A 26,793-nucleotide genomic window follows, 5' to 3' on the forward strand; every position below is an offset into this window, starting at 1 on the left:
CTCTCTGTCCCCTCCCTCCCTCACCCTCCCCACCATCACTGACTCTCTCTGTCCCCTCCCTCCCCACCATCACTGACTCTCTCTGTCCCCTCCCTCCCTCACCCTCCCCACCATCACTGACTCTCTCTGTCCCCTCCCTCCCCACCATCACTGACTCTCTCTGTCCCCTCCCTCCCCACCATCACTGACTCTCTCTGTCCCCTCCCTCCCTCACCCTCCCCACCATCACTGACTCTCTCTGTCCCCTCCCTCCCCACCATCACTGACTCTCTCTGTCCCCTCCCTCCCCACCATCACTGACCCTCTCTGTCCTCACCCTCCCCACCATCACTGACTCTCTCTGTCCCCTCCCTCCCTCAGCCTCCCCACCATCACTGACTCTCTCTGTCCCCTCCCTCCCTCACCCTCCCCACCATCACTGACTCTCTCTGTCCCCTCCCTCCCCACCATCACTGACTCTCTCTGTCCCCTCCCTCCCCACCATCACTGACTCTCTCTGTCCTCACCCTCCCCACCATCACTGACTCTCTCTGTCCCCTCCCTCCCCACCATCACTGACTCTCTCTGTCCCCTCCCTCCCTCACCCTCCCCACCATCACTGACTCTCTCTGTCCCCTCCCTCCCCACCATCACTGACTCTCTCTGTCCCCTCCCTCCCCACCATCACTGACCCTCTCTGTCCTCACCCTCCCCACCATCACTGACTCTCTCTGTCCCCTCCCTCCCTCACCCTCCCCACCATCACTGACTCTCTCTGTCCCCTCCCTCCCCACCATCACTGACTCTCTCTGTCCCCTCCCTCCCCACCATCACTGACCCTCTCTGTCCCCTCCCTCCCCACCATCACTGACTCTCTCTGTCCCCTCCCTCCCTCAGCCTCCCCACCATCACTGACTCTCTCTGTCCCCTCCCTCCCCACCATCACTGACTCTCTCTGTCCCCTCCCTCCCCACCATCACTGACTCTCTCTGTCCCCTCCCTCCCTCACCCTCCCCACCATCACTGACTCTCTCTGTCCCCTCCCTCCCTCACCCTCCCCACCATCACTGACTCTCTCTGTCCCCTCCCTCCCTCACCCTCCCCACCATCACTGACTCTCTCTGTCCCCTCCCTCCCCACCATCACTGACTCTCTCTGTCCCCTCCCTCCCCACCATCACTGACTCTCTCTGTCCCCTCCCTCCCTCACCCTCCCCACCATCACTGACTCTCTCTGTCCCCTCCCTCCCCACCATCACTGACTCTCTCTGTCCTCTCCCTCCCTCACCCTCCCCACCATCACTGACTCTCTCTGTCCCCTCCCTCCCTCACCCTCCCCACCATCACTGACTCTCTCTGTCCCCTCCCTCCCCACCATCACTGACTCTCTCTGTCCTCTCCCTCCCTCACCCTCCCCACCATCACTGACTCTCTCTGTCCCCTCCCTCCCTCACCCTCCCCACCATCACTGACTCTCTCTGTCCCCTCCCTCCCCACCATCACTGACCCTCTCTGTCCTCACCCTCCCCACCATCACTGACTCTCTCTGTCCCCTCCCTCCCTCACCCTCCCCACCATCACTGACTCTCTCTGTCCCCTCCCTCCCTCACCCTCCCCACCATCACTGACTCTCTCTGTCCCCTCCCTCCCTCACCCTCCCCACCATCACTGACTCTCTCTGTCCTCACCCTCACTCCGGCCTCTCGTCGACACTCGCTCTTTCGCTGCAATCTCTCACTTTCGCGCCCCCTCCAACCCGCGCTCAGCCGCCCGTTCTGATTGGAGGGCGCTGCTGCAGGTCTGTGGGAGACCCGCCAATCATGGCGCCAGCCTTGTGATGAGTGACACCAATCAGTCCAAACATGGGCGACCAATCAGAAGCAGGCAGCAGGCGGGTCTAGCTGCGTAGGCTCCGAGAGTTCGCAGAGACACGTGACGAAGGCCACGGACCTCTGGACCAATCCGGCGCCGGCTTGGTCGGCGCCAAAAGCCCCGGGGGGGAGAGCGCGGAGCCGGAGAGCGCAAGGCAGAGGAAAGTGGGGGAGAGGAGAGACAGACCGATTCCCCACCTACTGAAGAAAGAAGGCGGGGAAACGGGCCAGAAATGAGGGACGGAGTGAGGAAAGGGGGGCAGTTGAGGGGAAAACGAGCGACCTAGAGATACTGGATTGAGGGGCATGGGGTGACAGGACAGAATGAAGGAGTAAGTAAGAGATGTGGGCCAAAGGAGATGGCCAGGGTCCAAGGGGTGGGTGAAAGGGTGAAAGGTCCAGAGACGTGGGGTGGAGGGTGAAGAGAAGGGATGGGGGTGTGGTGAGGGGTGGACAAGGGAAGAAGGTGGCTTAGAGGCGCAGGATGTTGAAAGTGGTGACAGAAATATGGGGGAGTGGAAGGAGCGGACCCAGAGATAGGGGAAGGTGGCATCCCAAAGAGGGGTGAGTGGTGACCCAGAGATGGGACAGTGGGAGGGGTGGATAGCTGACGGTAGAATAGGGGTAGGGGTGTGACCAGCAGGGGGAAAATGGAAAGTGGTGCCCCACAGATGAGGGAGGAGGTGTGAGTAAGTGGAGCAGGGAGTAGGAGGAGACCCAGAGACCAGAGGGGATGACACAGAGACAGGGGAAAGTTGGTGACCTATAGGTAGGGAGGGGAGGGAATGAATCAGATCATGGGTGAGGGGGAAGGGGAGGACCCATAAATGGGGTGGGATGTGAGGCAATCCAGTAATAGGGAGGAGAAGTGGCAACTCAGACTGGGGAAAGAGGTGAGGACGGGGAAGGGTTTGACCTGATGTGGAGAGGAAGTTGGGGGATGGGTTGACCCAGAGACGGAGGGTGAACCGGCCCATTACAGAGATGGGAGGGGGTGAAGGGTGCTACCAGTAGATGAGGTATAAGGGGGTTCCCAATGAAGTGGGAGAGGGGTTTTAGGTGGCCACACTGTGACACTCCGGAGTGAAATGGCAGCAGGCCAGATGTAGGGTTCAGGGGTTGACCCAGAGAGAGCTGGATATGTTGCAGTGGATCACCCAGAGATACAGGGGTGAGGGGAATGGGGCAACAAAGGTGAAGGAAGGGTGTGGGAGAGGGAAGTACAACCCACTGACCTAAAGACACTGTGGGGAAGGGAAGGATGTGACTCGGACTGGGAGCTGACAGGGATAGGTGGTTTCACAAATCATGGAAGAGGAAAAGAACCAGAGACAGATAGGGATGGGGAAGGGTTAAGTGGGAAACACAGATGGGGGAAGGGAGATTGTGGCGGTGACCAACCCATGGTGGTGGTAAGGGCGATGACGAAGGAGTGTTCGTGAGGGGTAGAGGGATGGGAATGACGGAGAGAAGGAGTGGAAAGGAATGACCCAAAAATGGGGAGAATTTGGGCAGCCCAGAGATGGGAGACTCAGGTGGGATCGGGGAAAGGAGGAAGGGATCCAGAGGAAAGGTGAGAAGGCGTTGAAACCCCTTTTTACTGTGCGTCTCTGAAAACATGGCTGGTTAGTCCCCCACCTTCCTTGAATTCCTTACATCTAGGGTTGATGGCTTGTGTCCCATCAGGCCAGGAGAGCCAGCATGTTTTGACAACCTGCTCCCAATCTGTGTGAATACTGTGTAAATGCTGCCTACTTGCAATTACCAGTCGGCAGGAAATAACTGCATACAATTATAAAGTATATTTACTAATATCAGCTTTATCAAACACTTTATAGAAAATGAAGAGGGCACATTACAGTTAACCGAGTCCAAATATGCACACAAGTTGGAGCTCATTTTGAAGTTGTTCTTTAATTCACGTGCTGGACCCACAGTCTGCGTGAGAGCACACACCAACTTCTGAATGTTGCTCGAAATCCATCTCGAACAAACAGGCTCTCCCACGGCAGTGTTGGTCCTTCATCTACACAAAGCATCTTGTGCAACGGGGACAGCATCCTCAGCCATCTTCCCTCCTGTCTTCTCCCAGTTCCCGCCAAAGAAAAAGACCTTAACCCACACCAGTGCCCGTCACAAAAACTTCTCTGCCCAGCACTCTTGAGAACCTTCTCCCAGTTCCACCATCCCAATTGGACGACAAAACATTCCTAAGCCGAACATCACAGCCCCTTATCTTTAGCTCAGACCCAAACATGCTGAAAGCAGAACACACTGCTCTTACAGAACTACTGAAATGAAATACCTACAGCATAGCAGTAAAAATCTTAACCAGGACGTTACAAAGTGAAAGGTCAAAGTGGGGAACAGAGGAACTGGGGGCGGGGGGGGGTGGAATTTGTTCACCAGGAGAAGAAATTGATATTCATGCCATCAGGTTGGAGGTACTCAAACGGAACGTAAGGTGTTTCTCCTCCACCCTGAGGGTGGCCCCATCTTGAAGCAGGAGGCCACGGATCGACACATTGGAATGGGAATCGGAATTAAAATCTTGGGCCATCGGGAAAACCCACTTGTGGGAGATGATGCCTAGCATGAATACCGGTTTCTCCTTCTGGGGAATAAACAGTAGGTTTGGTCTGAGAAGTCCTGATGAAGGATCTCGGCCTGAAAACTCCAACTGTTTATTCTCCTCCATAGATGCTACCTGACTTGCTGAATTCCTCAAGTGTTTTGTGTGTGTAAATAGCCTGTTGTTTGTTGGTTATTGCTACCTGTAAGAATGCATCATGACTGGTATTGTATGTATGGAAATAAGGGATTGGAAGCTGCACAAGGTTTCAGTTGGTCAATAAGCATATAAAATTAACAATTCTGAGCAGAAGTTTCAGAGCAGCTCGGTGACGGTTGCCCTTGTGCAAAAGTGAAGTTTGAAGGAAGGCCAAGGGCGAGCTGTCACAGACCAGCTGATCGGCGATGTCACTTCTTCATCCAGAAGTACTATCGATTTGTAATCCAGGGAGGGGGAAGCGCAGAATCAAATATCGCTATGATGATTGTACGTTCTAGTATCAATTGTTTGGCGACAATTCAGAATCCGTCACCACAGGGACAGCCTGAGGTGAGCTGCAGGGTGGGTTTAAGGGGACCAGAGATCGAGGAAAGAACATTGCTACAGGGTGATGGGAGGAGATGGAACAGAAATGCTAGCAGAGACCCATTGGGCAGAGTGGCCTCTATACAGTATACTGAATGTGCAGCAGATTCAGCAAGGACCTGAGATACAAGATTTAAACCAGAACTGATTTAATTATCACAGAACAAAAATATCAAACTCCGGTCTAATATGATCAGCGCAAATGCCCAGGATTCAGTCCTGGGCGTGGTGCACTATAGAATCTGACACCATCAGTCTTGAACTTGCAACTGGATTCACTAAATGTGACGGTTTAAAAATTCAACATAGTTAATTAAACTTCTTCGCTGTATGAAACAGCTGGAGTTTCGGCAGGAGGCATGACTGAGTAAATCTCTGTTCACATAGGACAGGTGTGTGGCCTCTCTGTGTGAACTCATCATTTTAGGAAGCGAATCCCTTCCTACATTCAGAGCAGGAGAAAGGCCTCTCCCTGATGCGAACTTGCTGGTGTGCCTGCAGTTTGGATGAACGACAGAATCCCTTCCCATACTCAGAACAGCAGAATGATCTCTCCCTGCTATGAACTATCTGGCATCTCATCAGGTCAAATTTCATACCGAATCCCTCCCACACTTAAAAGCAGTTCAGAATCTCACGTCCAGTGAAGATAAACTGCAATATTCTCATGGCTCTGGCTCCAATGAGAAGTTAAAACAGAAAACTTTCACTTCGGACAAAGCAGATGCACATTTATAGACAGGATGAGGAGCCTACATTTCCAGCTCCAGTCCATTAAAGATGAACGTCAGCAAAAGAAACTCTTCCCTTGCCCAGTAACCAGGGTACAGGACTGGGTGTGATAAGCAGCAGCAATAACACCAACAGTCGCTTTTGAATATTAAGCAACTGATCATTCAATTTCCATAAAGAAGCTACTTTAAACTTTTTTCCCCAGTGTGAACTTGCTTGTGGTGTCTCATCAGCTGGGATGACTGAGTAAAGGCCTTCCCACATTCAGAGCAGGAGAATGGCCTCTCCCCAGTGTGAATTCGCTGGTGCGTCACAAGGTGAGATGATCGAGTAAATCCTTTCCCACATTCAGAACACGTGAACGGTCTCTCCGTACTGTGAACTCGCTGGTGTTCCAGCAAGTGAAATGATTCAGTAAACCTCTTCCCACAGTCTGAGCAGCTGAATGGCCTCTCCCCAGAGTGATCTTGCTGGTGCCTCATCAGGTAGGATAAGTGAGTGTACCCCTTTCCACACTCAGAGCAGGTGAACGGCCTCTCCCCAGTGTGAACTCGCTGGTGTTTTAGCAGAGCAGATGACTCAATGAATCCTTTTCCACAGACAGAGCAGATAAATGGTCTCTCCCCACTGTGAACTCGCTGATGTTTCTTCAGGGAAGACGACAGAGTGAATCTCTTCCCACAATCTGAGCAGGTAAATGGCCTCTCCCCAGTGTGAACTCGCTGGTGCAACACTAAGCGGGATGAATTGGTGAATCCCTTCCCACACAGAGAACAAGTGAATGGTTTCTCTCCAGTGTGAACCCGCTGGTGTGCCTGCAGGTGGGCTGACCGCGTAAATGCCTTTCCACATTCAGAACAGGAGAATGGCCTCTCTCCAGTGTGAACTCGCTGGTGCCTCAGCAACTCAGATGATTGAATGAATCCCCTCCCACAGACAGAGCAGATAAACGGCCTCTCCCCACTATGAACTCGCTGGTGTGTCTGCAGTTGGGATGACGTAGTAAATGCCTTCCCACAGTCTGAGCAGGCAAATGGCTTCTCGCCAGAATGAAGTCGCTGGTGTCTCATCAAGTGGGATGAGTAACTGAATCCCTTCCTACATATAGAACAGGTGAACGGTTTCTCTCCCGTGTGAACTCGCTGGTGTATTAGCAGATCAGATGACCAAGTGAATCGCTTCCCACAGATGGAGCAGATAAAGGGTCTCTCCCCAGTGTGAACTCGCTGGTGTGTCTGTAGGTGAGATGACTTAGTAAATGCCTTCCCACAATCTGAGCAAGTGAATGGTCTCTCACCAGAATGAAGTTGCTGGTGTCTCATCAGGTGAGATGACTGAGTAAATCCCTTCCCACATTCAGAGCAGATGAATGGCTTCTCCCTGGTATGGACTCGCTGGTGTATCATCAGATGGGATGATTGAGCGAACCCTTTCCCACACACAGTGCAGATAAATGGTCTCTCCCCATTGTGAACACACTGGTGTGTCTGCAGTTGGGACAATGTGGTAAACGTCTTCCCACAGTCCGAGCAGGTGAACGGCTTCTCCCCAGTGTGAACTCGCTGGTGACTCATCATGTGGGATCAGTGAGTGAATCTTTTCCCACACACGTGCAGATAAACAGTCTCTTCCCACTTCGAACTTGCTTGAGTGCCTGCAGGTGGTACACCAGAGTAAATTCCTTCCCACACTTGGAACAAGCGAACGGCCTCTTGAAGTGAATTTTCTGGTGTATCTAATTGCCTCCCGCTGTTAAGACAGGTCAACAGTCTCAGTAAGGTCTGAACGTGCTGATGTATCTTCACCCTGGATGACTGAGAATGAATGATCTCTCCCTGCTATCAATTCTCTGAAGACACGTCAAGTCAGATGTCAGACGTAGTGACTCTCTTGTACTATCAATGCAGTTGAAGAACTAATCTCTGGTGAACAAATGCTGGTGTGTTCTCAGCATCCCGGTGCCAGTGGATTTCATTGACATAAAACAGAAAATTTCATTTTGGACTCAAAGCAGACGCACATTTCCAGCTGGGATGGATAAATCTTCTCCAAGGATCAACAATGAATATATTGCTACCACTAAGAAAATATCTGTTCTCTCCTTCAGTGACTAGAAGGCAATTTAAACAGTTTATCTCCAGACAAATTCATCCAAATCTCACCCCTACACCCAACATGTGTTCGGGTTCTCCTTGCTGTGACTGGAGTGCTGTCTTCACAAGAATCTCCTCCTCCACATTCAAAGATCGATGGTATTCAAGCGCCAGTGAACCGACAGACACAGCTTTGTCTTTTGTAACCTGCAAAAATATATACAGAAGACATCAACGGGTGAAGGACAGCATTTCAGAGAGATCATTTTAGTCTCTATGGTGAACTCTGATGTCCCACTGTTACAGTGAGATTCAACCCAATTTGGAGAAATGACTCGCTGTCTTCTGACGCTGCATGGTTCAGACATCTCAACTGACAATCAGGTTCCCTGTCTGTATCAGAAAGGAAAGGGCCATTCAATCAACTGCCTGTCATCAGTCTCTGAGTTGGTTCTGTTTGCCTCTCTCCATCAAGTTCTGGGCATCTCCCACAGTACAACGAAGAGCACATGGTATTACATGTTTTTCCTGGAGATTTCCTAACTATTTTATTTAGAGATACAGAACTTCTGGCCCTTTGAGCCGCAGCACCCAACAACCCCTAACCTAATCACAGGACAATTTCTAATGCCCAACTAACCTACCAAGTATGTCCTTGGACTGTAGAAGGAAATTGGAGCACCTGGAACACATTGGAGCATTCCACAGGGTGCATGTCCAGGCATTCTGATTCCCCTCACCCCCAGATGATTTGACAGTGGTTAACTCATCGGAGGCAAGGCCAATGAAGATGAAAGGGAGGTGATTTGGTTTTCTCATTGGAGATTGCTACAGGTCACTAATTATTGACATATGTACCCAGAAAGAATGGGACAAAACATGATCTCATGATTAGAAAGGCCAGAACCAGAGGAGAATGAACAAACGTGATTTTCTAAAGAACAGAAGCCGATGCAAGGATTTTGTTATCTTTTTTAACAATGCAGCACTAATTATCATTTTTATTAACTGGAAATTAGACCCAGTATTTCCCTCCTTGAGCTCAACCAAGGAATTGGAAGGTCCTCTAGATTTGGACATACGCTGGATCCGGACATCGGACCTGATCACAACGTTCACCTTGGGTTACAAATGGCGTAAGATCATAAATCCATTTGTCTGAAAGGCGCCTTAGAAGTTCTTAATAGAATATAATGTGAACTATACTTTTACTCCGAAATCAAGATATTCAGATTTAGATAGCTGGAACTCGGTAGCACCCGCTCTCATTCCTTCCCCAACAGTGCTTCCAAATACGCCCCAACTGGCGGGGAAAGCGCTAGAAGTGTTACCTATGGCTGCCGCAATACCCAGAAACCCCCACGAGCCAGAAACCAGCCGACCCGTCACGGTTCCAGCGATACCCAGGGGCCTCAGAAATGGCGCCAGCACCTTCGCTCATTAGCAGAAATTTTCCCGGGGCCCAGGTGCGGATCGTGGGACAAAGGAAGAGGGGAAGTACCTGGTCTGCCCCAGGGTGCAGGGCCACGGCATGCCCAGAGTTCTCAGCAATCGTTCCTCAGTAGTGGTGCGGGCACAGGTGCTGATGAAACCCCAGCCAGGAGCTCGGTCCCTACCAGCCACCGATCCTCCGGAACCTTTTGTCCGCATGCGCGACCTTTGGGCACAATCTGCGACTCTCGGCGTCTGCGCACTTGATGGCGCATTCTCTAACGCAATGCTTTCTGGGTAGGAGCGGTGCCATTGGGGGCATTTGGCCGTACCAGTTCACCCCTGGCACATGCCTCACATCCAGTGAATAGTTTAATGTGGAAAACTCAGCAGTTAATTTAATATAATCAATATCAACCGGCAATCTTTGTGTCAAAATTCAAAGTCCAACAGCCTTATGGATGCAGATAAGAAAAGAAAAGTATCAGTCAGTCAGCTTACAAATGGTGCTGATCTTTAATTCCTTACCATATCCTCATGGTCTGATTTCCCACTACTCCTCTATGGCTAGAGATTTTCTGGAGCCCGAAATCTGGCCCCTCTTTGGTTGTTGGCCCTGCTTCATTCACCATCAACCTGCTTCACCATTCAACATTCTACACTCAGACGTCCGAACACAGTGGTGTATTGCGACAACTGAACAGCGTGAGACACAACCCTCAGTTTAAATTGCCTATGTATAACGGCGAGACCCGACCTAGACTGAGGGACTGCTTCGTGGGGCATCTTTGCACAGCCGCCACCACACGTGGAATTTCTCAGTAGCCACTCATTTCGGTTCTACTTCCCATTCCCATTCCAACTCCAACATATCGGCCAATTATCTCCTTGGACCGACCTCTCTCCTTCAATCCCTTCTTGCCCTGAAAGTTGTTCTCCTCTCGGGAAGCTCTCTTTCTCCACTCTGAAGGTGCTTTGGCCTGGCCATTACGGGAAACGAAACCGGCCAGATGAAGCAGAGACGTCACGGAATGGGAGCCGAGCGCTCAGATTTTCCACGCGTGGCACAACGATCCCTTCCTTCCCGATAGATTATCTCTCAGACCCTTCCACAGGCCAACGGACTGTCTTTCGGTATTCCCGACTAACTCTGTCTCTACCTCTGTCCTCAGACCGTCACTATCCTCAATGTTGGGGTGGAGGAAGCCACCTTCCCTCCCCACCTCAACACATTATAAATACATTTACTCCCGTGGAGAGGGGGTTAAAGTGGATAACTGGAGCAGGAGAGGATTGTACACGACATCTTACTCCAGCAACACAAGGTCCCGCTGAGACCGCCCCTGGAATGTTGTTCACTATGCGAGTCTCCCGGCCTCAGAGGAGTCGTCTGACAGTGGGAGCGCAGCGAATATCCACCGCAACGGTCCCTGGGACGAGGGAGGGGGATGGTCCCATGAGGTGACATTAAGCAGAGCAGATCTGTCATAAGAATCAGGTTTAATATCACCGGCATGTTTCATGAAACTTGTTAACTTTGCAGCAGCAGTAGAATGTAATACATGAAAATTAGAAAGAAAAATAAATAAGTAAATCAATTACAGCAAGCATATATGTATATTAAATAGGTAATTATAATAGTGCAAAACCAGAAGTAATATACAGTAAACACGAGGAATTCTGCAGATGTTGGAAATTCAAGCAACGCACATCAAAGTTGCTGGTGAACGCAGCAGGCCAGGCAGCATCTGTAGGAAGAGGTACAGTCGACGTTTCGGGCCGAGAGCCTTCGTCAGGACTAACTGAAAGAAGAGCTAGTAAGAGATTTGGAGGGGGGGGGGAGATCCTAAATGATAGGAGAAGACCGGAGGGGGAGGGATGGAACCAAGAGCTGGACAGGTGATTGGCAAAAGGCATATGATAGGATCATGGGACTGGAGGCCCAGGGAGAAGGAAAAGTGGGGTGGGGGGGACCCAGAGGATGGGCAAGGGGTATAGTCAGAGGGAGAAAAAGGAGAAAGAGAGAAATAATGTGTGTATATAAATAAATAACAGATGGGGTACGAGGGGGAGGTGGGGCATTAGCGGAAGTTTGAGAAGTCAATGTTCATGCCATCAGGTTGGAGGCTACCCAGACGGAATATAAGGTGTTGTTCCTCCAACCTGAGTGTGGCTTCATCTTGACAGTAGAGGAGGCCGTGGATAGACATATCAGAATGCGAATGGGATGTGGAATTAAAATGTGTGGCCACTGGGAGGTCCTGCTTTCTCTGGCGGACAGAGCGTAGGTGTTCAGCAAAACGATCTCCCTGTCTGCGTCGGGTCTCGCCAATATATAGAAGGCCACATCGGGAGCACCTGACGCAGTATATCACCCCAGCCGACTCACAGGTGAAGTGTCGCCTCGCCTGGAAGGACTGTCTGGGGCCCTGAATGGTAGTAAGGGAGGAAGTGTAAGGGCACGTGTAGCACTTGTTCCGTTTACAAGGCTTATGCCAGGAGGGAGATCAGAGGGGAGGGATGGGGAGGAGGGAACGAATGGACAAGGGAGTCGCGTAGGGAGCGATCCCTGCGGAACGCAGAGGGGGGAGGGAAAGATGTGCTTAGAGGTGGGATCCCGTTGGAGGTGGCGGAAGTTACGGAGAATAATATGTTGGACCCGGAGGATGATGGGGTGGTAGGTGAGGACCAGGGGAACCCTATTCCTAGTGGGGTGGCGGGAGGATGGAGTGAAAGCAGATGTGCGTGAAATGGGGGAGATTTATTTGAGAGCAGAGTTGATGGTGGAGTAAGGGAAGCCCTCCACCAATCTATGTTCCAAACCTATTCTGGTATCTGTCCCCCACTTTTCCTTCGCTACATCGATGACTGCATTGGCGCTGCTTCCTGCACGCATGCTGAGCTCGTTGACTTCATTAACTTTGCTTCCAACTTTCACCCTGCCCTCAAGTTTAGCTGGTCCACTTCCGACACCTCCCTCCCCTTTCTAGATCTTTCTGTCTCTGTCTCTGGAGACAGCTTATCCACTGATGTCTACTATAAGCCTATTGACTCTCACAGCTATCTGGACTATTCCTCTTCTCACCCTGTCTCTTGCAAAAATGCCATCCCCTTCTCGCAATTCCTCCGTCTCCGCCGCATCTGCTCTCAGGATGAGGCTTTTCATTCCAGGACGAGGGAGATGTCCTCCTTTTTTAAAGAAAGGGGCTTCCCTTCCTCCACTATCAACTCTGCTCTTAAACGCATCTCCCCCATTTCACGCACCTCTGCTCTCACTCCATCCTCCCGCCACCACACTAGGAATAGGGTTCCCCTGGTCCTCACCTACCACCCCACCAGCCTCCGGGTCCAACATATTATTCTCCGTAACTTCCGCCACCTCCAACGGGATCCCACCACTAAGCACATCTTTCCGCAGTGTCGCTCCCTACACGACTCCCTTGTCCGTTCTTTCCCCACCATCCCTCCCCACTGATCTCCCTCCTGGCACTTATCCTTGTAAGCGGAACAAGTGCGACACATGCCCTTACACTTCCTCCCTCACCACCATTCAGGGCCCCAGACAGTCCTTCCAGGTGAGGCAACACTTCACCTGTGAGTCGGCTGGGGTGATATACTGCGTCAGGTGCTCCCGATGTGGCCTTCTATATATTGGCGAGACCCGACGCAGACTGGGAGACCGTTTCGCTGAACACCTGCACTCCGTCCGCCAGAGAAAACAGGATCTCCCAGTGGTCACACATTTTAATTCCACGTCCCATTCCCATTCTGACATGTCTATCCACGGCCTCCTCTACTGTCAAGATGAAGCCACACTCAGGTTGGAGGAACAACACCTTATATTCCGTCTGGGTAGCCTCCAACCTGATGGCATGAACACTGACTTCTCTAACTTCCGCAAATGTCCCACCTCCCCCTCGTACCCCATCCGTTATTTATTTTTATACACACATTCTTTCTCTCTCTCTCTCTCTCTCTCCTTTTTCTCCCTCTGTCCCTCTGACTATACCCCTTGCCCATCCTCTGGGTCCCCCCCACTTTTCCTTCTCCCTGGGCCCCCTGTCCCATGATCCTTTCATATCCTCTTTGCCAATCACCTGTCCAGCTCTTGGCTCCATCCCTCCCCCTCCTGTCTTCTCCTATCATTTTGGATCTCCCCCTCCCACTTCCAAATCTCTTACTAGCTCTTCCTTCAGTTAGTCCTGACGAAGGGTCTCGGCCCGAAACGTCGACTGTACCTCTTCCTAGAGTAATATACAGTATATTTTTTTAAAAGTGAGGTAATGTTCATTGGTTCGATGCCCATTTAGAAATCGGCTGGCAGTGGGGAAGAAGCTGTTCTGGAATTGTTGAGTGTGTGCCTTCAAGCTCCTGTACCTCCTTCCTGATGGTAGCAATGAGAGGAGGACATGACCTGGGTGATGGGGTTCCTTAATAACGGACGTCGTTTTTCTGAGGCACCGCTCCTTGAAGATGTCTTGGACATGACGGAGGCTAGTAGCCAAGATGGAGTAGAATAATTTTACAACTTGCTATCGCTTCCTTTGGTCCTGAGCAGCAGCTCCCCCCCCACCCCACCGACAGACTGTGATATACCAGGTCAGAATACTCTCCATGGTACAGGTATAAAAGTTACTGAGTGTTTTAGGTACAAACGAAATCTTTTCAAACTCCTAATGAAACATAGCCGCTGTCTTGTCGTGTTTATAGCGGCATTGATATATTGGGACCAGCTTGGATCCACAGAGATCGTGACGCCCAGGAACTTGAAATTGCTCACTCTCTCCACTTCTGATCCCTCTGTGAGGATTGGTTCGTGTTCCCTCGTCTTACCCTTCCTGAGATGTCTGTTCAGGAGACTGAGGGAAGATTTAATTTGAGAACCTTCCCCCGTTTCGACAAAGTGGGTGAGGTTGGTGTCTCTCTCTGATTGTGTTGTCCCGGATGACGGAGGGGGTGTGTTTGCTATGTCAAATCAAACCAAATTCGAGCCTAATTATCATTCATACAGACGTGAATGCCGCCGAATGAAACAGCCTTCCTCTGGGGCCAAAGTGCAAAACATACACAGCACATTCAAAATACCAACTAATATGTATATATAGGAGGCAGCACTCAACTGAGCAGGGATGTCGGCCGTTTGGGGCGGAGATGTGCCGCAATTCATCCCCCTCTGGTGGGCAGTGACTCTCAGGAATCCTCTGCCCCTGAAGGCAGGAAGGATGGGAGGGGCAGGGGGTCCAAAGTAAATGGGTTTTGTATATTAAAGGAACTAAAGGATGGAGATGCGACAGGAAAAGGCTGATCGAGGTGAAACCGTACCTGTAGCGTGATTAGATTTTCATAGGGCATGTGGCAGTTGTCCCAAATTGGAGGCTGGAACACAAATTCTGATTCCCATTCCTGTTCCGACATGCGGATCCACGGCCCCCTCTTGTGCCAAGAGGCGGCCACCCTCAGAGTGGAGGAAAGAAACACCTTTCATCCATCTGGGCACCCTCCAACCTGATGGCATGAAAACCCATTTCTCTCTCTGGTAAACAAATTCCCCACACCCTCCCCTTCCTCTATCCCCCACTCTGACCTTTTAATTCTTCTCACCTGTTTATTACTTCCCCATGGGTTCCCCCTCCTTCTCGTTCTCCTACGTCCACTCTATCAGATTCCTTCTTCTCCAGCTCTTGACCTTTCCCACCCACCTGGCTTCACCTATCACCTTCTAGCTAGCATCCTTCTCTCTCTCCCCACCTTTTTATCCTGGCACCTTCCCCCTTGCTTTTCAGTCCTGAAGAAGAGTCTTGTCCTGAAATGCAGACTGTTTATTCTCCTGCTGACCTTCTGAGTTCCTGCAGACCAGGCAGCGCATTCAAGGCATCCACCACTCTCTGAGTAAAAAACTTACCCCTCACATCCCCATGAACCCACCCTCTCTCACCTTCAATGCATGCCCTCTGGTATTAGACATTTCAACCCTGGGAAACAGATACTCTCTGTCCACTCTGTCTCTGCCTCTCATAACCTTATAAACCCCTATCAGATCTCCCCTCAGCATTTGGCGCTCCAGAGAAAACAACCCATGTTCATCCAGCCTCTCATGACAGCACATGGCCTCTAAACCAGGCAGCATCCCGGTAAACCTCTTTATACCCTCTCCAAAGCCTCAACATCCATCTTACCTTCAGCCATAAGGCTCTATAATGAGTCAACCTATAGCTGGAGAAGTGTGGCTCCCTCCTGTCAGACTGAGCTAACATATTTTAATAAATTCTTCTTACTTCTCTTTAATATCTGTAACGCTACTGTGACACTGTAATTTCCTTTAAGATCAACAGCGTATCCATCTATCTTCCTAGAGTATCAATATCCTTCATGCAAAGTAAACTTGCAAATACACATTTCGTCCAAATCCCAAATTTTAGATTGAGATAGCGAGAACTCATCTGCGCTTGGGAGATCCAGCAGCACCCATTCCCTCCAGGGATAGTGTAGTTCATTGCATCCATGGCTGTCTCTGTACCTAGAATGCACCACGAGCACGGAGCCAGCCTATCCATCAATGTTTCAGCGATATACATGCGCCCCAGAAGTGGTGCCAGCTCATCAGCAGATATCGCCATGGGGCACTGGTGTAGACCACGTGGCAGAGGAACAGGGAGAGGACCGCGTCTGTCCCGGCTGCAAGGCCACCATTTCTCCACACCTTGCAGCGACTGTACCTCACTCGCAGTCCTGCTGAAACCGTCGCCCGATGCCCACCGATGGCACAAGCTCTCCGTTCCGTGCAGTGGCACGCTCCCCATGCCCGCGCAGTCGATTTGCGGAGATTTCTGGGTAAGAACCAGGGCAGTGAACGTGTTACCGGCTTCCCTCTGCCAAATGGAACTGACCCAGTTCCTCCTCTTCATGAGAACTCAATAGGTTTCAATAGGTACATTTAATATAGCACAATACAGGCCCTTCGGCCCACAAAGCTGTGCCGAACATGTCCTTACCTTAGAAATTACCTAGGGTTACCCATAGCCCTCTATTCTTCTGAGCTCCATGTACCTGTCCAGGGGTCTCTTAAAAGACCCTATCATGTCCACCTCCACCACCGTCGCCGGCAGCCCATTCCACATACTCACCACTCTCTGCGTAAAAAACTTACCCCTGACATCTCCTTTGTACCTACTTCCAAGCACCTTAAAACTGTGCCCTCTCGTGTTAGCCATTTCAGCCCTGGGGAAAAGACTCTATCCACATGATCAATGCCTCTCATTACCTTGTACACCTCTATTAGGTCATCTCTCATACTCTGTCGCTCCAAGGAGAAAAGGCCGAGGTCTCATAAGGCATGCTCCCCAATCCAGGCAACATCCTTGAGGATCTCCTCTGCACCCTTTCTATGGTTTCCACATCCTTCCTATAGTGAGGCGACCAGAACTGAGCACAGTACTCCAAGTGGGGTTTGACCAGGATCTTATATAGCTGAAACATTACCTCTCGGCTCCTAAACTCAATCCCATGATTGATGAAGGCCAATGCACCATACGCTTCTTAACCACTGAGTCAATCTGCACAGCAGCTTTGAGTGTCCTATGGACTCGGACCCCAAGATCCCTCTGATCCTCCACACCGCCAAGAGTCTTACCATTGATACTATATTTGACCTACCAAAATGAACCACCTCACACTTACCTGGGTTGAACTCCATCTGCCACTTTTCAGCCCAGTTTTGCATCCTATCAATGTCCCACTGTAACCTCTGACAGCCCTCCACACTATCCACAACACTCCCAACCTTTGTGTCATCAGCACATTTATTAACCTATTGTTCCACAAACTGATTCCCAATAAGAGTAACCATGACAGGTGGATGCTGCAACTATTTTGTTTTGCCTGAACAAATGGACCCAGACTCGGTAATTCCTCTGAGACTCATTTTATTGTTAATACAGTGAATTGCGAGAAATGCTTTATATTGTACACTACCTACACCACTAATAGGTAGGGCTAACTTAAAGCAACCCCTAGTAGTCTACACCGCCGAGCATACTTAGCAACGTCTGCGTGGTCCCTGAAGCGGGCGATCGACCGTGGACTGGCTAGGGTGGAGGTCCTTGGCACCGGTTCAGCTGCTTGGCCTGAAGGTGGCACCCAGCCAAGTGGTCTGCCCAAGAAAGAACTTGCCCACCTTTATAGCACTATTGCCATCTCCCAGTCCAGGTGGAAACGGCTATGCATCCAATCCAACGCTTACGTGACCCTAACTTGGGCCAATCCAAGTCCTGGCCATGTATTAAGCCAACATACATCCTCCATACCTGCAAGTACCACAGTCGGGTGACCTGTAACAACTGGCCTTTGCCCCTTCAGGGACAATACATCCTATTAATCTTACAACCAAATAATGTAAAAAAAACATTCTTTAGAGATAAGGTGATTAATTACTTTTACACAAATCAGCACTTTTAGCTTGCTCTCAGGCATGTTATCCGGTAGACCAGAGTCACATATTGTTCTCCCCTTATCTAGCATCAAGGGTCAATCTGCCCAACAACATAACAGGCCCACAAATTCCTAACTGTTAACTACTTCCCTGCCGTGCCAATTTTCAGACCCACACATCTCACCCATACACTATATCTTACCTGTACACCTATCTCCCCACTTCTTCATCCAGGTCATTGATTAAAATCACGAACAGAAGGGGTCCCAGAACAGATCCTTGAGGCACACCACTGGTCACCGAACTCCATGCAGAATATGACCCGTCTACAACCACTCTTTGCCTTCTGTGGGCAAGCCAGCTCTGGATCCAAAAAACAATGTCCCCTTGGATCCCATGCCTCCTTACTTTCTCAATAAGCCTTGCATGGGGTACCTTGTCAAATGCCTTGCTGAAATCCATATACATTACATCTACTGCTCTTCCTTCATCAATGTGTTTAGCCACATCCTCAAAAAATTCAATCAAGCTCGTAAGGTACGACCTGCCTTTTACAAAGCCATGCTGACTATTCCTAATCATATTATGCTTCTCCAAATATTCATAAATCCTGCCTCTCAGGATCTTCTCCATCAACTCACCAACCACTGAAGTAAGACTCACTGGTCTATAATTTCCTAGGCTATCTCTACTCCCTTTCTTGAACAATGGAACAACATCTGCAACCCTCCAATCCTCTGGAACCTCTCCCATCCCCATTAATGACGCAAAGGTCATCGCCAGAGGCTCAGTAATCTCCTCCCTCGCCTCCAGAGTAGCCTGGGATACATCTCATCTAGTCTCGGTGACTTATCCAGCTTGATGCTTTCCAAAAGCTCCTGAACATCCTCTTTCTTAATATCTACATGCTCAAGCTTTCTGAAACACCTAAAGCCTGGCACTCGAAGTAACCGTTCCTGCCCCTGAGCCATCCAAGTCTCTGTAATAGCCACAACATCACAGCTCCAAGTACTAATGTCAGAGAAGTGTGTACAATATATGTCCTGGAACTCTTATCCTTAGCCAATTTAACACAGCAAGCTCCCACAAGCAGTATACTCAATGTCAACAGGCACTGTAGGTGTTAACAAAGTCAACACACCTATGGGTGTAGAGATAAATTATTTTTTGTGCCTATCATCCTCAAAATGTTGTTATACTTTAATTTACAGTTACATCCCCAGGCTCTGCTCCGCACCACATGTTCTTACCCCTACCAGTGTCCAGGTCCCCAGCACTGCCGCGTGCTGATCCTTGCTCCACTGAACATCCAAGTAATAATCCCTGCGAACATAGAACAGTACAGCACAGGAACAGGCAGCTCGGCCCACAATGCTGTTCCGAACCAGCTGAAAAGCAAATCTAAAACACCCAGACACCGATCCCTCCTACCTCCATCCATGTGCCTATCCAAACATCCCTTAAAAGGGGCGAAGGATGTGTCCGATATAGGTGCCACGGTAGCTTAGCAGTTCGCACTGTGCGATTACGTCTCAGATGTTCTGGAGTTTGGAGATCAATTCCGGTGCCACTTGTAAGGAATTTGTCTAATACCAGAGGTGTTAGAAATGTCTAGTACCAGAGGGCATGCATTGATGATGAGAGGGGGTAGGTTCAAGGAGGATATGAGGGGGTAAGTTTTTTTACTCAGAGAGTGGTGGATGCCAGGAACGCACTGCCTGGTATGGTGGGAGAGGCAAACACGTTAGAGGCTTTGAAGGGACGTCGGATGTAAGGAAGATGGTGGGATATGGACGTGGTGTAGGTAGCAGGAATAAGTGTTTGGGCATTTTTAACTTGCTTTTTATCTGGTTCAGCACAACACTGTGAGCTGAATGGCCAGTTCCTGTGCTGTACTGCTCCAGGGTGTTAAACAGATGGGTTGCTGTGCAGGGTGGCTTATTGGGCCAAAAGGGCTGCTCCATGCTGTATGCCTAAATAAATAAATAAAATTATTGCAGTGAGCTCATCTTCATCTTCAGCCTGCTCTGACTCTCTACTGTACACTGACTCATCTTCGTCTTCAGCCTGCAGAGAGTCATGCAGGGAATTCCAGGAAAACCTCTTCACACACAGTGCAGTGACCGTTTGGAACCCATGACCACAGGGAGAGTGAGAGGTGAACAGCAGGGATGGAGTTAAAGGACAGTCTTGCAACAGGACCAGCTGGGCTGAATTGACTCCCCACTGTACACTGTGTATTCCGTAGATTCATTGAGCACCTGAGACAGGGTTTAAAATACAATTTAATTATTAGTCACAGATGCAGAATATGAAACTCCAGTCCCATTACAGGTGAACATCAGCAGAGGAAATTCCTCCCAAGCCCAGTGACTAGGGTGGGGCACTGGATGCTGAGCAGCAGCAATAATTGCAGAGTTCGACACCCAACTGTCCCATTTCAACTTGCCTCTGGATTCAGCGACTGTGACGGTGAAATATCCAGCTTATTGGAACCTGTTCCCGAGTGAACTGTTTGTGATATCTGAAAAGGCTTGATGACTGAGTAAAACACTTCCCACATTCGGAGGAGGTGACTGACCCCTCTCTCTCTCCCCACTGTGAACTCAATGGTGTTTGAGGAAATCAGATGATCAAACGGATCCTTTCCCACAGACGAAGCAGGTAAGTTGTCTCACCCCTCTGCGAACTTGCTGGTGTGCCCGCACTTAAGACAACTGAGTTAATCTCTTCCGAGAGTCTGTGCAGGTGAACGGCTTCTCCCCAGAGTGAATTCACTGCTGTGTCTTCGGATTGGATGAACCGGTGAAACCCTTCCCACACATGGAACAGGGGAGCGATCTGTCTCGGACGTAAGGGAGGTGGAGGGATACCGACATTGTGTAGCTAGCAGGGATTAGTGATTGGGTGTTTTCGATTTTTTTGTTTAACTGGTTCGGCACAACATGGTGGGCCGAATGGCCTGCTGTGCCGTTCTACGTTCTGTGAACTCGCTGATGCGACAGAACGTGAGACGATCGAATGAATCGCTTCCCGCACACCGAACAGGAGAATGGCCTCTCCCCGGTGTGAATGAACTCGTGCGACTGTAGGTGGGACAGCCGGGTGAACCCCTTCCCGCACTCAGAGCAGGTGTACGGCCTGTCCCCGGTGTGAACCCGCTGGTGCGTCAGCAGCTGAGACGACCGAATGAACCCCTTCCCGCAGTCGGAGCAGATAAACGGTCTCTCCCCCTTGTGAACCCGCTGGTGTGCCTGCAGCTCAGATAACTGAGTAAATCTCAGTTCGCACTCGGAGCAGGCGAACGGCTTCTCCCCGGTGTGAAATCGCTTTTGGTGCCTCTTCAGGATGGACGACTGATTGAAGCTCTTCCCACACTGCGAGCACGAGAACGGCCTCTCTCCGGTGTGAACTCGCTTGTGCCTGTGGAGGTGAGACGACTGATTGAAACTCCTCCCACACACTGTACAGATAAATGTCATCTCTGCACTGTGAACTCGCTGGTGTGTCTGCACGTAAAATGACCGAATTAAAGCCTTCCTACTCTCTGAGCAGGTTAACTGCCTCTCCCCAGTGTGAACTCTGGTGTCTGACTGGATGAGGGAGTGAACCCTTTCCCACACAGGCTCTCACTCTTGTGAACAATGAAATGTCTGTTGGCGGGCCGCGTGAGTGAATCTCCTCCCAAACACAGGTGAAGGGCCTCTTAACCAGTGTGAATTTTCTGATGCATCTTTCGCGTGGATGGCAGAGTGAATCGCTTCCCGCAGTCACAACGGGGGAACCGTCCCTCCGTGGTGTACCTTCGGCCTGGATGACTGAGAATATCCCTTCCCACACGTGGCTTCTCCCCACAGCGAACTCAGCTGTGCGTCTGCGGGTCAGCTGAGCGAGTGAATCCCTTTCCACACTGAGAGCGGAGGAACGATATCTCCCTGCTATCAGTTCTCTGATGATTCATCAAGTCAGGCGTCAGACAGTGAACTGCTCGCACAATCAATGCAGTTGAAGAACTGATCTCCAGTGAACAGAGGCTGGTGTGACCTCAGTAACCCAGTTCCAGTAGATTTTAAGACAAAGAGCAGATGCACTTTTCCAGCTGTGATGAGATACAAAGAAAATATGTGGCCACTCCTTCAACGACTCGAAGGTGGGTCTGTCTCCGGGTGGGTCTATCCAAATCTCACCCCTTCACTGAGCCCGTTTTTGGGCTCTCCCTGGGGTTGGTCTGCCGCCTCTCGAGCGTCTCCTCCTCCACATTCAAAGGTCGCCTGCTGGTGAACCCACCCACACCAGCGTTGTCGTGCTTTGAGGTTCCTGTCCACAAATCCCTTGCGGTCTGTATCCTGTAGAAAGATTTACAAAGTACATCAGTGGGTGAGGGAAAGCGTTTGAAACTGGGTGATTTTAGTCTCTACGGTGAGCCCTGACTTCACGGTTACACTGAGGTTCAGCCCAAGCTAGAGGAACAACTTCTCACCTTCTAACTGTGCCCGGTTCAGGCATCCGGACCGACCATCAAATCCTCTGATTGTTTTTCTGCCTGCATCAGATTCGGCCATTTCTAGCCGTCAACAACCCGTGACTTGGCTCGGTTCGTCTCTCTCCATTAGTATTATTTCAAGCTCTGGTCAAGGCCCACAGAGGATATGGCTACTCCTGGAGACTTCCTAGTTACTCTGACCCCTCTACCCCCCCACCCCCAGGTGACTGACAGTGAGGAGCTCACCGATGGCAGTGACACTGAATACAAAGGGAAAGAGACTGGAATTTCTCCACAGAGATCGCTAATGTGAGACACTGTTATGATGTGAATGCTACTGGTCACTTGTTACACCAGACAAAGGTATCTGATATCATTGAGCAACACACACACACAAAATGCTGGAGGAACTCAGCAGGCCGGGCAGCATCTATGGAAAAAAGTCAACAGTCGACGTTTCAGGCCAAGTCCCGTCGGCAGGACTGGAGAGGAAAAGCTGAGGGGTGGATTTGAAAGGTGGGGGTGGGAGGACTGCCCCTGTCTGCTAATGGAGTGGCAGTATTTTTCTGCTGCTCTTAGTTTTCTTTCTTTCCCCCTAGTTTAAGCTTTGAATTTAAAATTTTTACTTGTTGATTCTTGAGGGGGATCAATATGTCTATGTCTACAAGAAGTGGGAAGAATTTACCTGATAAAGGTAATGGGAAAGGAAAAGTGCAAAAGGAAAGATCTGATGAAATGCCATCTTGGGCTGAAGATATCGTTCGGACACTGAATTCAATTAAGGATCAGAATGGATCAATTAAAGACCAACTGGAAAAGAATAGTAATGACATGAAGTCATTTCTGGGAAAACTTAAAGACCTGGAAACTCAAGTTATTTCACACGAAGAGGAATTGAAGATAACTAAGCAAAAGCTGTCTGAAGCTACAACTCGTTTGGAAAGATATCAAAATAAGATTATAGACCTGGAAACTAGGTCTCGACGAAGGAATATAAGAATTGTTGGGCTGCAGGAAGGAGCTGAAGATGGAGATCTAACAGCTTACTTTGGTAAGCTTTTCCACACTTTATTTCCTACCATTCTATCAAAGCCGCCTGTGTTTATCTCAAAATCGAAGGACTCTAGTAAACCAAGATCTGTTCTGGTTTGCTTTCATCACTTTAAAATTAAAGATCAAATAATACGACAGGCAAGAAAACAGAGAGTTTTTAGATTTATGGAATCTGAGCTCCACTTCTATGAAGATTATCCAAGAGAGATAATGGAACAAAGATCAAAATTTGCCCTGGTAATGAAACAAGCATATGATAAGAATCTTTTCCCGTCTCTGAGGTATCCGACAAAACTTAAAATTTTTCCTCCTAATTCTCCTCCTCGTACTTTTTTTGATCCAAAAGCTGCACTGGATTTTGTTCAGGCTTTGCCTGCCGCTGTCACCGACGCCGCTGTTGAATGATCCATCTGAAAGGCTGTTTGGCTATTTCTATATTATTCGCTTTTTGGAAAGAAGATTTATGAAGGTCACTTGTATATTTCATCGACAGACTAATTAAAGAACACGGGAAGTGGTTTTTTATTGCATATTATTGGTTTTCCTTTGGAAAGATTTACGGTTTAAGTATCTTTGCTCAAATGATCTCTGGACATTTTATGACTGAGGGAAGAAGATAAGGCGATTTGTTCCTTTAATTTAATACTTCGTAGCTAATTGGTAGTTTTTCCTACTAATAGGGCTTTTTATATATTTGTCTGTTCTATTATAACATTTTATAACTGAATTTTAAGCTTTTTTAGAGAATTAATATTAAACTTAAACTGGTTTTTTTAAGAGATAATATTATTTTGGTTTTTTCTTGTTTATCAGTCGATGGAATGTAAATACCTTTTTTCCCTGAGACTTTATTGTCTTTTTCACAAGGTCACTCTACTTTTTTACTAACTGGGGGGAGGGAAAGAAGACACAGACAGAGCAGTCAGCAGCTTTGAATTCTGTCGTAGATCGCTTGCCTTTTCGGGTTTCCGGGTGTGGGTGGGTGGGTTTAGAGTTAGTTTTTTTCCATTGGGTGGTTCCGGAGCATGCGTGTTTTTTATTTGGTTGTATTTTTCATCGCCACCATCTTTGATCATACTGCATTGGGTATGTGCTTTGTGCATGTATAAAGTAGAATGAAATTATAGTATGCTGTTCAAACGGATTAATATAATAAGTTGGAATGTACGTGGGGTGGAATCATCCTATTAAACGAAAGAAGACTTTTAAAAGTATTAACCGATTCCAACCTGAGATAATTTTTGCTCAAGAGACACATATCAGGGCGGGAGATCAAAACAGATTTTTTAGATGGTGGAATGGTTTGCAATTCCACTCCACTTCTCAGAGTAAAACAAAAGGTGTGTCTATTTTCATTGAACCTAATATATTTATTCAAGAGGATATTGAATCAGATTCTAATGGTAGATTTTTAATTGTTAAAGTAACACTCTGTAATAGAAAAGTTGTTTTGGTTAATTTGTGTGGTCCTAACTTAGATGATCCTTCTTTTTTTAAAAAGGTATTCGCTTTACTGCCTGACTTAAATGAATATATGCTCATAATGGGTGGGGTTTTTAATTGTTGTTTAAATCCTATGATTGATAAGAGCTCAACCAATCAGCGACTTCCAAATCGATCCACGTCATTTATTAATTCCTTTCTGATTGATTTTGGGTTGATTGATTTGTGGAAGTACCTTCATCCCAACAATAGAGAATATTCTTTCTTCTCACATGTTTATAAAAAATACTTGAGGATCAATTGATCCCCGCTTCTTGCCTAGTGTTAAAACCTGCGAATATGACGCTATTTCTACATGGGATCATGCGCCTCTGAGTTTGTCTTTTGAATTTGATGATGTCACTCTTGCCCGCCCACCTTGGCACATGTCTCAGACATTATTGCAAAACTCTGACTTTGTCACTTTCATTGAAACCCAGATAAAGGAATTTTTTTCTTTTTAATGATATAGGGAGTATGTCTAAATTAGTTATATGGGATACATTTAAAGCATTTTTATGTGGTCAGATTATTTCTTATTCAGCTAAACTTAAAAAACAAACTAAAGCAGAATTAGATAGAATTTCAAAACAAATTAAACATTTAGATAATATTTATGCAACTTCCCCCAATACTGATATATTTAAACAAAGGGTGGAACTTCAATCTCAATATAACTTGTTATTAACTCATCCCATTGAAGGTTATTTGCTTAAGTTAAAGAGTCAATTTTACATGTCTGGAGATAAAAATAATAAACTGCTTGCATCTCAATTAAAAATGGCTGCAGCCAAAAGGCAAGTCATGAAAATTCATAGGAAAGATGGTACCTTAGCTCAGGAATATGAGGAAATTAATAAGATATTTCAAGACTTTTATGCTGAGCTATATAAATATCAATGTCCATTAGATTCCTCTAAAATGAATGCTTTTTTACGAAAGATTGTTTTTCCTGAAATCTTGGCTGAGGATCAAAAGATTTTCAATGCTCAAATGACTGAAGCCGAAATTCATAACGCTATTTTTTCAATGCAATCTGGTAAGTCCCCAGGACTTGATGGCTATCCTGTAGAATTTTATAAAAAATTTGGAAAGTTGCTTTCTCCGTATATGTTGGAAATGTTTAAGGATTCTTTTGTGAAAGGTGACTTACCCTCTACTTTTTATGAGGCCTCTATTTCTTTAATTCTTAAAAAAGATAAAGATCCTACTGACTGTGCTTCATATAGATCTATTTCATTACTGAATGTTGACGCTAAGATTTTGTCAAAGATAATGGCCAATCGGTTGGAGAATATTCTGGGTAAAATTATTTGTAAAGATCAAACAGGCTTTATAAAGGGTCGTTATTCCTTTTCAAATGTTCGGAGACTACTTAATATCATATATTCAGCCTCTTCTAAAATTCCACAATGTGTTGTATCTTTGGATGTTCGACCGAGTTGAATGGAAATATTTATTCAATGTTTTAGAGAAATTTGGCTTTGGTGTCAATTTTAATAATTAGATTAAAATGATATATAAAGCCCCTATTGCTACTATTGTTACTAACAATTGTAGGCCTCCTTTTTTTCAGTTTTCACGGGGGACAAAGCAAGGCTGTCCATTACGTCCTTTGTTGTTTAATTCAATATTAGATCCCCTTGCTATTGCTCTTCGTGAGGCTAAAAATATCCATGGGATATTTGTGAATGAGACCATGCATAAGGTCTCTCTTTATGTTGATGATTTATTGGTTTATATATCTAACCCTGACGAATCCATTCCTGCCCTGTTAAAATTATTTAATGAATTCGGAGGTTTTTCAGGATATAAAATTAATTTTAGTAAAAGTGAATTATTTCCTTTAAATGATTCTGTTTCTATATATGATAACACTCCTTTTAAAGTTTCAGACTCTTTTAGATATTTAGGTATTGTAATTACTAAAAAATATAAGGATCTTTATAAACGCAAACAACAGGAATTCTGCAGATGCTGGAAATTCAAGCAACACACATCAAAGTTGCTGGTGAACGCAGCAGGCCAGGCAGCATCTCTAGGAAGAGGTGCAGTCGACGTTTCAGGCCGAGACCCTTCGTCAGG

General features: G+C 47.9%; 2 protein-coding genes across 2 annotated transcripts in view; both read right to left on the minus strand.

Annotated features, from left to right (window-relative positions):
- The window catches only part of LOC140204406 (uncharacterized), a 102,629-nt gene that overhangs the window by 35,332 nt on the left and 40,504 nt on the right, over positions 1-26,793 (minus strand). Inside the window, 3 exon segments of the mRNA XM_072271127.1 lie at positions 9,333-9,555; positions 15,963-16,089; positions 21,878-22,036. Coding sequence (XP_072127228.1) covers positions 9,333-9,555; positions 15,963-16,089; positions 21,878-22,036 — 509 coding nt within the window.
- On the minus strand, positions 3,703-9,463 carry LOC140203811 (uncharacterized). The gene is made up of 2 exons (XM_072269898.1): positions 9,333-9,463; positions 3,703-8,038 (listed from the first exon to the last, which is right to left on the minus strand). The coding sequence occupies exon 2, from the start codon at positions 7,313-7,315 to the stop codon at positions 5,921-5,923; it is 1,395 nt and encodes a 464-aa protein (XP_072125999.1). The 5' UTR covers positions 7,316-8,038; positions 9,333-9,463; the 3' UTR covers positions 3,703-5,920.

Source organism: Mobula birostris, chromosome 10 (assembly GCF_030028105.1).
Source record: "Mobula birostris isolate sMobBir1 chromosome 10, sMobBir1.hap1, whole genome shotgun sequence".
NCBI lineage: Eukaryota > Metazoa > Chordata > Chondrichthyes > Myliobatiformes > Myliobatidae > Mobula > Mobula birostris.

Coding starts and splice junctions, on each gene's coding strand:
- LOC140203811 (XM_072269898.1), bottom strand. CDS start 7,315: ATGATGAGTCACCAGCGAGTTCACACTGGGGAGAAGCCGTTCACCTGC.